This window comes from Erpetoichthys calabaricus, chromosome 2, assembly GCF_900747795.2.
Source record: "Erpetoichthys calabaricus chromosome 2, fErpCal1.3, whole genome shotgun sequence".
NCBI classification, from domain to species: Eukaryota; Metazoa; Chordata; class Cladistia; order Polypteriformes; family Polypteridae; genus Erpetoichthys; species Erpetoichthys calabaricus.
Genome location: NC_041395.2, coordinates 265,262,437 through 265,277,296, shown reverse-complemented (window position 1 = coordinate 265,277,296; position 14,860 = coordinate 265,262,437). Strand labels below are relative to the sequence as shown.

Sequence of the window (14,860 nt, the reverse complement as noted above, 5' to 3'; positions counted from 1 at the left end):
CTCCTGGAAGATTTCAGGAACATTAACATAGCAATGAAGTACACTGAAGCTCAACAATCAAACAGAGGTAACGTTGCGTAATAATGGGAAACAAAAAAACTTAAATATGAAAATTAAAAAAAAAAAACGGCAAAAATGAATTCTCTGTTGAGAAAGGCAGTTAGGAGCATGCACTGTTAAAGTGTATTGCCGTACCATCTCAGGATCCCAAATTAGGACCAGAGTGCAGCTGTGCAATGGGTGACACCTCAGCACCACGCTAGTTTAAATGGAATGGAACAGTAGGAGGGTTTTTAAATTTTTTTTTTACAGTGGCTGGAATTGCAATCCTGTAACCAACTTCCAGATATTCCCTTGCTTGCAGGGCTGAATGCAGGTTAACATCATACCCAGGGCAGAGCACTTGCAGGTTAAGAGTCTTGCTCAAGGGCCCAATGGAATGGAATCACTTCAGACATTTACAGGATTCGAACCGGCAACCTTCTAATTGCCAGCACAGATCCTTAGCCTCAGAACCACCACTCCACCTGTGTTGTAGTTCTTCCCTCTTCACTTCTACTCTGTTGTAGAAAATCCCAAAATGAATATAAATATCACCCAAATAGGTCACAGAAAACAAATAAAAAAAAAATAGCAAAAACAGTCAATCAATACAATTATTGTTGGCCAAGCCCCCAAGGCTCTTCTGCAGATTCACTCCATGCTTTAGTATGCATTATTTTAATCAGGGAAAAACGTGAAACAGCTTAAGACCAGTTCTGTCCTCTTGAATGTACTGTACAAAACATATTACCATTTCTGCAAAAACACTAAAGGTTCCTTCTGAATAGCTGTTAAATTTCTTTTCATGTGTAGACAATCCAAGCCACATATTGACCCGCAACTGGAGTGGCAACTTAAGTCCTTTGTTTTTATCCATTGGGTACTGAAAGAAAACACAACAGATTGCACCTACATGAAAATTTTCAAAATATACCCATCCATCAAATATCACACAAACATACAAGCAATTAGAAAGTTACAGATCATATGGAAAACAATGGATATTTAGTTAGAGGAAAACTTAATAAAGTTCATTCATTTTTCATATACTGTTCTGTCCCATTTGGGAAGTAAGAGAAAAGGGCATGTTCTGTTAGCAAAGGCTACAAGTCACCGCCATCTTGAAAGAGACTCCCACAAGTTAACTAAGCTAGTTAAACAGAAACAAAGATGAGTTATCCAACTGCAGTAAGATAGCATTGCTACTCAAAATAACAAAATATCTCCAAAAACACAATACATAAACTGCATTAAATAGTTTTGTCTGACATAGACAGATGTTAAACTTTTCATACACAATGGCATATTTAGAGGAAAATAATTACCATGCACATTACATTTGACTAATAGTTGAGAAAAAAATGTGATTGAATACCTTCATGAATATAGTCTGAGATTTTCCACAATATTTTCCACAGGCCTGTTCACTGGTTGTAGAATACAAGATCTGATTAGCAGGAATCCTTGCATAAGCCACCCTTTTTTCTCCACGCAACATCCAGATGACTACATCAGGCATGCTGTTTTGTGGCTGTGAATAACACAACATACACTGCTTTAACACGTGCCAATGGATTCCACAGAAGGAATCTTTGTTTAAGATTTCAGTCTCAAAAAGAAAACATGGCAAGATACAAAGGTAAGTTAAGTTGATCTCTTTCTCCATTCACCACTGAACATAATAATACTATATTATATATATATATATATATATATATATATATATATATATATATATAAACACAGCATATATAAATATATATAGCATGAAAAACATTGAATCATAAATTTTAATGTATAAAGTCAAACTTAATATCTATCGATATATTTTAATTACTAGCCGACACCCGCCGTAGCATATGGCGGTGTAAGAATAGGAACGGAAACATTGAGAAAGGAATTCAGAAATCAAGAAGAAATAAATACTTCTTGAAAGACGTAGTTGTGAATAGGTGTTTTGGTGGAGACGACAGATAATGAGTCGAAAGATCTAACCCTAGAAAAAGCCACATACTACTGACCGTGGCTGAAGACTGGTTGTTGTAGATTAATGCAAATCTTTGCAAACGTTTGTCCTTAGGACTTGTTGATAGTCATGGAGAAGGTGAGTCTCAGTGGGAATTGTGTGCGTTTAAATGTAAAAGGGAGATTGGTGTTGGAAGGAAGGAGAGAGATTCTGGGAATGAAGATTGTTTAAGAATTTTGGATAGCGATCAGTTTGCACTCAGTAATATTTGTATGTATTCGGGTAATGATGAGTCTTGTTTCGTTGCAAAGACCTTTTGATGGCATAATATTTCGGAAGAGCATAACTACAGCTCCCACCTTCAGGTGAAGGATATGGGGAGGCATGCCAGTTGGTGTGGGGGTTTGTAAAAACTCCTGTGGGTACATTAGTTGATCATTAGGATTGTCACTGACTACTGTATCTACAGTACACTCTTGAAGGTCACTTTTTCACCCTGTATAAGATCAAGAAGTTTGTTGTTAATATGTAGAGAATTGTCGTTTGTGACACTCAGTATTGCTCTTGCAGTAAGTTCTTGGGGAGTCACAGTCGAGAAATTAGTATCACCGTAAAGTTGAGCAACTGGGTCTTGTTGTTGTGGTAAACATTGAGAAGGTAGTTCTGCTGTTAGTTTTGTTGCATGTATCTTGGACTTCCTGGAAATGTGGATGGTAATATGATCATTTTGCCTACACGTACGTTGTTATTTTCAGTGTTTGCTTGTAGTGCGTCTGATAGTCCTTTGTATTGTTCCACGCACAGATCTTGTTGTTCTAATCTGAGATAGTTGAGACGCGCCCTCTGTTTTAACATACGCATCTACGACGTACTGTTGGAATAATTTGTTGCTGCAGTGCAAAATACTAAATGTATTCCTCATTGCTAATCTGTACATGTAAAATTGGCATTGAGTAAGCCTTATTTGCTTAGCAGTTCTTTTATCGGGAACATGTTGTAAATCTTTGTGCCAGCCAATGTCTCTGTAAGGGAATAAAAGTGGGTAAACCATAAGATGATGTTGTACAAAAACCCATCGACAAAGAAGATACGGTCGTTCATTTTATAACAAAGGCTTAGCAACCATCGCAGTATAACGAAAATAGGAAGGAGCGAAACCAACAGCAAGGAGCGAAACCAATGCCAATGGTCAACAGAGTACGTTCCTGTAGCAGGCTATGGAAAAGACTCCCAGGCGCACACATGGCTGAAGTGATAGGTCACACGGTCAGGCTGGATAAAGGGGGCATGACAGAGGAGCGGGGAACGCGGTAGTCCGAAGGAGGAATAGGTATCGAGAAAAGCAGTGTAGGGGTGTATGAAAGGCCTCAGGCAGCGTGGGGAAGGGTTTGGAAGAGCAGGAATAGCAATCGAGAAATGCCGTGTCGGCTGTGTGTGGGCGAGACCGGTTTTGAAGAGGAGTCGCAGGCAGCATGGGGAAGGGTTTGGAAAAGGACGAATAGCAATCGAGAAATGCCTTGTCAGCTGCGTGTGGGCAGAACCGCTTTTGAAGAGGAAGTAGGACGAACTAGAAGAGAAATATATATAAGAGATATATAAATAAATAGTAGTATACAGTATGCAGTCAATGTGTAAGATGTTTTGTCTGAGCATTATGAAAGTGCACCCTCTTCTGCACTTGGTTTTCATCTGAGTGGTACTGGTTCTTAAACCACAGGACCACAAAGTAATTATTGTCATTAGTATTATTACTCTTAATTATCCAACATATTAGACAAAGCACTGGGGAAATTCCATATTTTTTCTCCAAAATAATACTGAGGAGCAACAGCCTGTCATTTGCTTACCACCAATACAGAATCTTCTTCATCATATTGCTTCACTACATTTGAGGTTATCTCAACTGGATGAGAAATTGTTTTTTCTTCTCTCCATGTTATGTGTTACCACATAAGGGGAGTTGTTCACAGACACAGGATAGGACAGGGCCAGATGCCAGACTGTTAGCGCATAACACTACCTAACCCTGCATTCTGGTACAGTGCAGGAAGCTGTTTACCTTCTATGGTGATAAATAAATAAAAAATATTGCTACTGCCAAATTGAACAAATAAAGAATATTATTAACAACAACTGTTCAATTTTGTATATCCCAAAATAACACAAAGAATTCCTCAATGGGATTTAACAGGTCCTGTTTTTTGATAGCTTCCGTCCCAAGCCTTGACTCCCTAAGGAGAAAAAAAAAACTACCAAAAAATTACTAGTTAACTACTAGATAGATAGATAGATAGATAGATAGATAGATAGATAGATAGATAGATAGATAGATAGATAGATAGATAGATAGATAGAGTAGATAGATAGATAGATAGATAGATAGATAGATAGATAGATAGATAGATAGATAGATAGATAGATAGATAGATAGATAGATAGATAGAGAGTATCTATCTATCTAAGGGGAAATTCACAAACTATTGCTAGTTAAGTGTATAGATAAAAGCACATCTAAAGTCATACCTTTCTTATATATATATAACGAGCTGTATATACCCGGCGTTGCCCGGGGCAGAAGTAACCTAATCGGTCAAACACTTACATATATACCAAAGTAAACCTAATCGGTTAAACAGCTTCATATATACAGAAGCGAACCTAATCGGACAAACAGCTAATCTATATACATAAGCAAACCTAATTGGTCAAACAGTTACATAAATACAAAAGCAAACCTAATCGATGAAACAGCTTCATATATACAGAAGCGAACCTAATTGGTCAAACAGTTATGCATGTGCAGAATAATTTTACAAAGATTATGCGTGTTAACAATCATTAAAAAGAAAAGATTGAGGAACTCTTCTTCTATATGTGATGAAGCTGGATGAAGCTGACTTGACGAAGACGTAGGTGGCATAGATTGTTTTTTCTAAAACAGAAGAAAAAAATGAGTATCTATTATTATTTTAAATTAGAATGAAAATGAGAACCTTGATTAGAGATAGATTATCCGTATTAAAATATGTGCATGAATAAACTTTTGGTAACTCTCTAGCAAAAGTTTATTCATACAAATTGGCATGGGATGGCTTTGTGAAAAAGTAAAAATTAGATAAAAATAAATTGAGAATGCGTACTTCGATTTGACTGAGATTATCTGTAATGATGAAAAAAAAGTTTAGTATGTTTTTTTTTCCATACGGGAAGGATGTAAAACCTTACATAGGCACCCTTCAGCCCGTACTGAAGGGTACTGTCAGATTCTTACTGACTAAAAAACACCCTTTTTATTCCACAGCTACCCCAAAAACCACTATTAGGCATTACTTTGGGGTGGCAGTAGTTTAGTTATGAAACAGCTGGGTCCTGAAAAAAATCTGTCTTATTAGTGGCTTCATCACATATAGAAGAACAGTTCCTCAATCTTTTCTTTTTAATGATTGTTAACACGCAAAATGTTTGTAAAATCATTCTGCACATTCATAACTGTTTGACCAATTAGGTTCGCTTCTGTATATATGAAGCTGTTTAACCGATTAGGTTTACTTTGGTATATATGTAAGTGTTTGACCGATTAGGTTACTTCTGCCCCGGGCAACGCCGGGTATATACAGCTCGTATATATATATATATATATATATACATATACACACATACATGCAGTTTTAATAACACAGAAATCAATATAAACATTAACATCATTATCATATGAGAATATGAAGTAATATATAAGAAGCACATTTCATATAAATATAAATTATTAAACAGTAAAATCTTCTTCTGTAATTTGCTACCGTGGCAATTTGTGTGTCTGTCCAGGATTTTAAATGACCTGTAGCTCGCAAACCGTTGCACCTATACACTTGAAATGTGGTACACATATAGTACGTCACGTCTACTATCCGCTTTATGGGTGATGATTGTTTTAGTCTTTTTATCTTTATTTTATTTTATTGTACAATCAAGTCCTATCTGCGCACAGCAGGGCAGCCGTGGGCGGATGCGTATGGTGTATTCACTCGATGTTATCGTGCATTGCGCTGTCAGTGGTATTTTGATAAAAGAATTTGAACAACATATAAGAAGCGTATAAATTATTAAACAGTAAAACATTAACATTTAAGAAGTAAAGTTACATTAAGTACTACTGCAGTGCCTTCGGGTATACCTCATTTTTTGTTTGCCCATTACATGCTTAAATGTATACATTTTTTGGTGCACCTACCCGAGAACACGCGACATATAACCGAGCGTGGGAGAAGCATGGATTTTAAACACGCGTTGAGTTGATGTGCTGGTCTCCCTCGTGAAATAACTGGTAATGTTTGACTAAAATCTACAGCGAGTAAAACGACATTAGCTCCTATTTTTTTTTACGATCTCTGAGATGTTGCTTTTTTCGGTTCAAGGCTTCATAAGCTCTTTTATGTTGTATGGTGTACTTATCCCAAACCATCATCTTTGAATGTTGCAAGACTTTCGCCTTGTATGTAGATCGGGGTAATTACATTCATTGCATTCCTAGTCTGAATCACAATGTGATTGTATGGGTGGTTACCTGGCACTGTAGGGTTGCCACCCGTCCTTTAAAATACGGAATCGTGCCGCGTTTGAGAATGAAATTGCGCGTCCCGTTTTGAATCAATACTAGACGGGATTTATCCCGTATTTTTTTTATAATTTTTTTTTTAAAGCAGCGTCTCATGCAAATCATCCCACACGCATTTTATGAAGATGCCTCCTTTCCTACTTTTGATTGGGTAATACTTGATGTCATCGTTAGTTTGATTGGTGTTTTTAACTGTCCAGTGAGTAGGGCGTGTCTTTCAACCGTAAGCAGATTTTTTGCAGTGGTATCACTGACCTCGACGACGGCGACGTTATACGTCAAAAATAAATTACGATAAATGACGATTTTAGCGATACTTTATTACGACGGCGGCTACATAGACACGATCAAATAAAAACAAAAAAATCAAATAATCATTCTACATTTTCAAAACGTCGAAAAAACCACGGAATGAAAAAAAGGCCCACCCGACGACCCACCCATTCCATTTTTATATATATAGATAACACAAGAAATTTGACAAATGAGAGGAGACCATCTCCTCTATCGACCCTATTTTTTAGCTAATGGCTAAGCTGTCCCAATGCTTATGTTAACACTTGGGCATCTAATCCAGCCTACATCTGACTCCACTCCATTCATCCCAAGTCCCACAGTGAGGTGTACTTGAAATCATTCGTACCAAACACATTTTCCATTAATAATCACAAATGTGGTTAATATATTCAGCATAACACACAAAGGACATTGTTGTGCTCATCTTATATGTGCTTAATTTATTCAAATTTCATCCCATATATTTCATGTACGACTCTGTATATTCTGAATTAACTTTATTAATTCAAATATTTATTTAACTTACATATGTTGCATTGGACTTTATATTTTTGAGTTGACTCCATTTATTTCTGTATTGACTTTATACTATATATTTACAAAATCACTCAATGTGTGTCACATTTGACTTTATATTTTATAATGTCACTTCAAATATTTCAAGACTGGCTTTACATATTCAAAATGCATTCACTATATATCACATTTATCATAGACTTACACTGTGCATTCAAATGTGTAGTATATACAGTACACACACACACACAAATTCTACAAACATTTTGTTCACTGTATTATTTTCTTTTAAAGCACTGAATATCTAAATTATGTTTTTTATGTGATATTCATTTCATGTTAAACAAAATAAGCTACTGGGTATAGAGACAGGGTTAAGTGTGACTTAGATCACATCCTTGTGTTTACTGTTAGAACATTAGCCTTGATTCCTGTGTATTCTTTTTCCTTTGTTCTCCACCAAAATTGTTTTGTCTATAATTTATGTATTGTCATTTTCACCAAATTTAAGTTGAATTGGTATAATCTAATGTTTTATTTGGTTGGTCAGACAATATTTTTACTGATGAATAACTAAGGTGATTTGTATTGAATATGATGGATGCAACAGTATACAGAGACACAATGCTTAATTTAAAAGGAGGCCTTCATGTACTGTAAATATACTGCTGCATGCTATGAGCAATAAATATAATACCAGTTTGTAAATTAAAAGTAAAACTTGTGAGCTCGGTTTACTACTTGCCTCTTCAGCTAGCTGCTGCAGTCTGTCCAGCCAATCTTCAATGTCATTTAAAGTGGCTTTTACATCAGTGGCCTCTTCTCTCATATGAATTGCTGAATCTTTAATATTTCTAAGAGCAGAATCACGCATTTTTTTAATTTGAATGTCAAGGACGGTGAGGTTGGGTCTGTCACTCACTTCCGGAAGTACATTTCTGGAAACAGGACAAATACTCATTTTAAAGGAAAGACATAACATCGTAGTGTTTCTTAAAAGAAATGGTCACTGTTCATTTTTACTAAATGAAAATAATTAAATATAAAGAAAAAGACCTGAATAATAATGTAAAATATACGGTACAGTAGCTAATATTCTCATTTTTATGTCATGAAACAGCTTATCGCAGCGAGTTTGCTCACTTTACTAATAAATTCAACAAATACCTAATTTTACAATCATTTAAGCCAGAGCCAATGCATGGAGTGAGCTGATGAGATGGTTGCTTTTAAAAACAGAAACTTGAGAAACCTTTTCATTTTAAAAGTCTGAAACTTTGCATAATGCAGTTCACAATGCCTTGCATCACTGTGAGCATAGTTCATGGACATTTTGAAGGCATATGCCAGTACATGGTATTGCTGATCATTTTCCCAATTTTACATATCACCATAGGCATCATCTATGGGAGGCAATCCTGGAGGAAAGTTGCACTGGTAATAGTGTGTTGAAAAGTCCATACCAGCTGCCTTTCACTCTATATGTAGTTACAGCCTACTGAGGCCTATGGTTAAAAGAGCCTCAATTTCATTTTTTGATTCAACTGCAATTTTTTTTGTTTGACTGTTCAAATTGATTTTACAAATTATTTTACTCCTATATGACTGTGTGCTAATATCTATCCTGAGTCTGGACAATTAGTAAAAAGTAATTAATTCTATCGATGTGACCTAACAAATAAACATGCATATGACCTATATTGATTTCAAATCATTTACAGTGCAGTGCAGTACAGTAACTCTGAATGGCAGAATAATCTATTTTTTTAGGATAATTTGAATTTATCCTGCAAGCCAGCCAGACGGCTTAAAGTGATGGTAACAGTACAATCACAATTATCTACTGTATGAAGCCCTATAAATTATAACCCTACAGATCATAGATAGATAGATAGATAGATAGATAGATAGATAGATAGATAGATAGATAGATAGATAGATAGATAGATAACTTTATTAATCCCCAAGGGAAAATTCACATACTCCAGCAGCAGCATACTGATAAAAAACAATATTAATTAAAGAGCAATAGGCCTCTGAGCTAAACTGACGAGTCTAATACATCCATAAAATTCAATGAAAACAAAGTATAATGATTATATCTAAACATTTACACATGATTCCTGTTTACTGTACTAACACTGGTGTGTGCAAATGATAGAATATTACCATCCAATAAATGTATGCTGTCAGTTTCTCCAGTGACAGACTGATAATGCAGAACTTTTTTTAGCACACCTGGAGTAAATGTGAAAAGTATAATGTAATCATCAAGTCACTGATGATGGTGAACTACAGAGGACAGTATGTACAGCGTTTAAATGCAAGTTTTAAGGTAAGCAGTGCACATTTAAGACAGTGGTTGTCAAATTCAGTCTGGAGCTGCACGTTTGTTACATCCAGTTTCTCGATCAGTCAACCATTGTTACCTTTAATTGATCTATTGTTTGATTAGCTAGCTGATCAATTTTTTTCCCTTTTATTTTGCATTTGAAAAAGAGTAGTAGTGTCAGATTTACACTTACAGGACATTAAGACACATTTGTATTTATTTCAGTATCTTTAAATTCTTACTTTGTTTAATGTTTTTAATTCACTTTTTCTGATGAGTTTGTTTTCTTAATTGTATCTAAATACCAAAAATTAACGATAAGTTGAGCAGACACCAGTGCAAATAACTCTGAAAGGAGCAGCTATTTCAATATTTCCTACTTGTGTGCTTATTAGAAAGTAATTATCTAAATAACCACAAAATTTAAAACATTTAAATGAAAAAGAATAAATTCTCTCCCAAATTTAGCATTACTAGTTTGCAATTTCCAGAGGGATACAAAAAGCACAGAAACTGGGAAATAATGGCTTGCTTAATTAAGATACGAGTCCAATTAAGAAAAGAAATAGGTTGAAACAAAAACCTGCAGCCACAGATTTAAGAACTGCTTATTCTTTCGACTAAATCAACTTTTAACAATACATTTAAAGTCTAAAGTTGCAGTTCTCTTGCTGTGTTGCTCATTTCATTTTAATTTGCCATGTATATGTCTGCTATGCAATAATAGCATTAGGTTTATTTTTATTTGTTTACTATCCGAGTTACAAATCTATGAGAATCAGATTACAGCTTTAAAACTGTAGAAGAATTAATGACATTTGATTTGATTTTTTAAATAAATAAATACTGGCAGTCTGCATCTGTTCTTGGCTTTCAGAATCCCACATTAGATGCTTTTTCTACTGGCAAGAGATGATCCTGGCTTTAAATTATTTCTCTCTCTAGAAGCACATTATTTGAAAATTAATTTTAAAAAAGAAAATAGAAATAGGAAATCATATTAACTTTATTCCCAAGAATGCAAATGGTTAGATCCAACAGTGTGTACACATGATGAAAATTTTTAACTGTCGACACCTTCAAGGTCTTCCCTAAGTGATAAGTACTGTGCCTCTGAAGTAGGACTACCTTTAATTTATCCCTAAACTTTCATGACAATCTGTGTGCATCATTGATTTGGGACTCAAAATGTAAGAAAATAATGTATCGCATAGCAAGATTTCTCAAAGAAGCTACCCCCAAGATGCCTCTAGAAGCCTATACACTAAATCTGGACCACGATGAATATATTTTAAATACCATGTACATTTCAATTGGCTGAGCTAATCTTGAGTGATGTCCAAATATACAGATAAACACTGTTAACTTTATTTATATACATTAAGTTTTTTGTTGTTGCTGGATTATTATCTATATATTTTGTATTATCTATACTGTTATGTATCTTTTTTGCACTCCTACTATTCGATATTTATGACTAGTTAGTGCCCATCACACTGTATATATACTGATTACGTCATATTATATAATTTTCATAATTTCTGGAATCCATTTAAGGTGTCAGTCTATTAAAAGGTATACCAAAAGTTCACACCATGCATGTTTTGTTAGAAAGGGCAGGTACCTTTTAGCTTGCAGGACAGTGTCTGAAACAGCCAAGGTTATTAAAGAAGCATGCAAGATGAGTGATACAGGCAAGTTTCATTTGAACTTCAATTTAATGTTATTCATTTACATCATTTTAATACCTTGTTTTAATGCTAATATTTATCATTGTTTCACATTTTTTCCAGAAGTTATTACTTTTTGTACAATGTTCACAGAATGCACTGTATCGTGAAGGGTGTATAGGAGTGTGTTATGTATGTGAATTAAGACATCATATCATGCCTTTTATGGATGGGGGGGGGGGATGTGTGTGTGAGGGAAGGGAAGATTTCTCTTTGCAAACTGCAATACAAAAAAACACTCTGCAATGACCTGTCCCAAAGGAGTTCTGTTCACACGCAGAAATACTGAGTGACTGACATCACAAACACTTTAAGGTATTTATAACCAATTTACAAACAAAATGTGTTATCTTACGCATCCAGATCTTCAATAAGCTGATTAATTAGCTTCAGCCATATTTCAGCCAGACGTGTGTCTTGCACTTTTGCAGCCATTGCAGTTTTCAGGGTGGAAATATTTGATTGCTAATGAGAAAAAAAGAAAACTATTAAAACCATTATTGTGTGTTATTCACTTGTGTATTTGTGGCTTTAGACAACATGAATGCAATAAAAACAATCCATTTTCTAAGAGAAACAAGAGAAAATTTTCCGAAATGAGAATGCTTTACTTACTAGTCGATCTGCCATACTTAGGATGATGTTAACAGTATCCATCCTGTGGCCAATATCCTCCCAGTAAGAGGTTAACACTACTACTGGCTTTGAGTTGGACCATGGCAAGTAATAGAAGAAGTTACCTGTTGGGACAGGGTTGCACATAACTAATCTTAACACCTCTGTATAGCCATACATTATTCTTACACAATATCTTTTGACCTAAAAAATATTTCCTTAAAAGACATATAATTAATAGTATTTAACAGCAACGTCATGATCTGTGCTTTCTCTATTAATGAATCGAGAAAACTTCAGATATTGAGGAATTGTAGTTTTGTAGGCTGAACTTTTGTGAAATTATTATATTAGTGATTATTAATATAATGCCATGAAAAAAATATTTCCCCCCTTCCTGATTTCCTCCATTACTGCAATTTTTTCATTTAACTAGGAGGTAGTTGCTTTTACACACAGTGCCAATTGGTATATGATCATTTTAGGTTGAGAAACTAATATTAAAATGTTATATTTATTTTTTATGCTGTCAAATATTATTTTAATACTAAAGTTACTATTAATTGCTATTTTTTTTGCTTTTAAAATGTGGCCTGTACACTATAATTAAAAACAAATTGCTGATCCATCTTACCATCAAACACAGCGCATGTGTACTGGGTTGTTGAGGCCAGTGGTTTGCAGGTGTTATCAAACTTGTTACCATAATTGCCTATGCTCACTTCAAACTGTATCGGCTCTCCAACTTCTTGCAACATGTTAGCAGAGTGGAACACGGCACACAAGCTGTACTTACGTCTACGCTGGTACTTCTACATAAAACCAAGAAAAATCAAAACTTTTTAATGAATGAGAAAAACAAAGGATATGTGAACGATACAGCAGGTGTTAGTTTGGGTTCAAAGAAAGCAACCATAAGAAAAATGCAGAATATTAAAATGTACAAGCATGAAGTAATCAACAAAAAACTAAGAGGTTAAAGTTTATACTGAAAAGGAAGAGAGCTGTATTTTAACATAATTAAATAACAACAATGGTTAAAAATAATGACATTGATCAAATAATACCAATAAAAAAACACATTAATGTATAATTTTTCATGCAAGAACTCTTCACATTTTACCTCTGTCACTAAAATGTCATCATTTGGAATTTCATCAATTTTTTTTTCAGCCTTTGCATCAATCTGAGTTGTGAGTTCAACAAGAACTCTTCCACGATAGGCAACACCTTCACCCTGGCCAGACACAAAAACAGGATATTCAGAAAATAATAATAAACAGAAGTCTTAGTTAATAATAAAACAGAGAAGTTAAAGATGAAGAATGGAAGTTGAAGCAAAAAAGTATATATAAACAGAGTACAGACTAATGAACAGCGTGGAAAGCAGATAAAGGTGATGGAGCAAAAGAATTTGACTTGCAGCATACTGACCTTTCCAAAATTGAGGTCATCGTAGGGATCAGGAAATCCAGTGAACTCTCGTGGACTTCCATACAAGTTAATGTAACAAGGACCAAAAGCTGGCAAGAATCCTATTTCAGACTCACCAGGAACAGCTGTAGATAATTTAAATAAAACAATGTTTGCCATAGTTTTCAAAAAGTCATATTTGTTAGTAGTTAGTAAGCTTTAATGTGTGAATTTACATAAATAGAGGTAAAGTTGTTTAAAATCTCAACCGTCCGTCTTTTTTGCAGTCTTAACAGTGTCTTACTGTTTCAGACAAAGCACAATGCTTTTTGGTATAAATAGTTGCAGATTTTGTATTGGTTAGATACAAGAAATGTCAATACTGCTACAACTTCATGCTGCTAGTAAGATATAAACACACACACACACACACATACAGGTTAGCCCCAGGGAATATGAAAATCCATGAATATGTTTTGAACCCAATTATTGTACATTCTAAGTTTTCTGCACTAAATAAGATGCAAAAAGTTGTGAGAAATGCAGGATAGAATGGCCATTGCGTAAGTGAATCACATGGGTGAGGTTGGCTGCCGAGACAGATGTGTGGCGTCCCATAGACAAAATGCCTATTTCAGCAGTTCTTTAGAGAACTGCACCTTTTTACAAAATACAAAACTTTTTAGAATACATTTGTTGTTTATATTTATGGTAGTAAATGACAAAAATGATTAATATTACAGATACAGTACAAAAGAAACCCAATAAAACAATAAGCACAAAATGCGCAATGATAAAGCACTCACAAAAACAGTCTAGTTTTGCAGATGCAGGTGACAGTGGTGTATTTATGAAATGAAATCTCATGTGAACAGCCTCCTAAAAGTTTTGTCCTGTTGTGATACTGATGTAAGTGAAGATTTGTAGAGGTTGGGAGTGCTCCCCAGATGAAGACTTTTTTCCTACCCAGAAGAAATCACATGAACAGGAATTGAACATAAACCGAGAGAAAACTGTAATCCAATTGGTGTAAATGTAATCCAGCTGTGCAGTAAAGCTCTGACACAAAATGACATCACTGGTTGCAATCCTATTGGCTTCTCGTGGCTCACCTGTAAAACTAGCAACTGTAAAAGCTGTCCAGTGATGCAACACTCCTGGAATTGCTGGGATTTGCAGTCCATTATGCTGTAGCAGTGCTATTTTAATCTATGGTTTTCTACAACAGGCCACAAAACTTGCAAAATAATTTCCATTTAATTGATGACAAACCTGCAAATATCCCATATATTGTCAATGTGCAAGACGCAAGGTTTGAGTGTATATTAGGTTACAGA

General features: G+C 34.9%; 1 protein-coding gene across 2 annotated transcripts in view; it reads right to left on the bottom strand.

Annotated features, from left to right (window-relative positions):
• LOC114647017 (myoferlin-like) overlaps positions 1-14,860 on the bottom strand; it is a 156,301-nt gene that overhangs the window by 46,788 nt on the left and 94,653 nt on the right. For both annotated transcript variants that reach the window (XM_051923754.1, XM_051923755.1), the window contains 8 exons: positions 13,545-13,669; positions 13,234-13,347; positions 12,745-12,922; positions 12,111-12,235; positions 11,851-11,960; positions 8,179-8,371; positions 1,418-1,573; positions 794-925 (listed from right to left, as the gene is read on the bottom strand). In XM_051923754.1, coding sequence (XP_051779714.1) covers positions 794-925; positions 1,418-1,573; positions 8,179-8,371; positions 11,851-11,960; positions 12,111-12,235; positions 12,745-12,922; positions 13,234-13,347; positions 13,545-13,669 — 1,133 coding nt within the window. The remainder of the gene's footprint in view (positions 1-793; positions 926-1,417; positions 1,574-8,178; positions 8,372-11,850; positions 11,961-12,110; positions 12,236-12,744; positions 12,923-13,233; positions 13,348-13,544; positions 13,670-14,860) is intronic.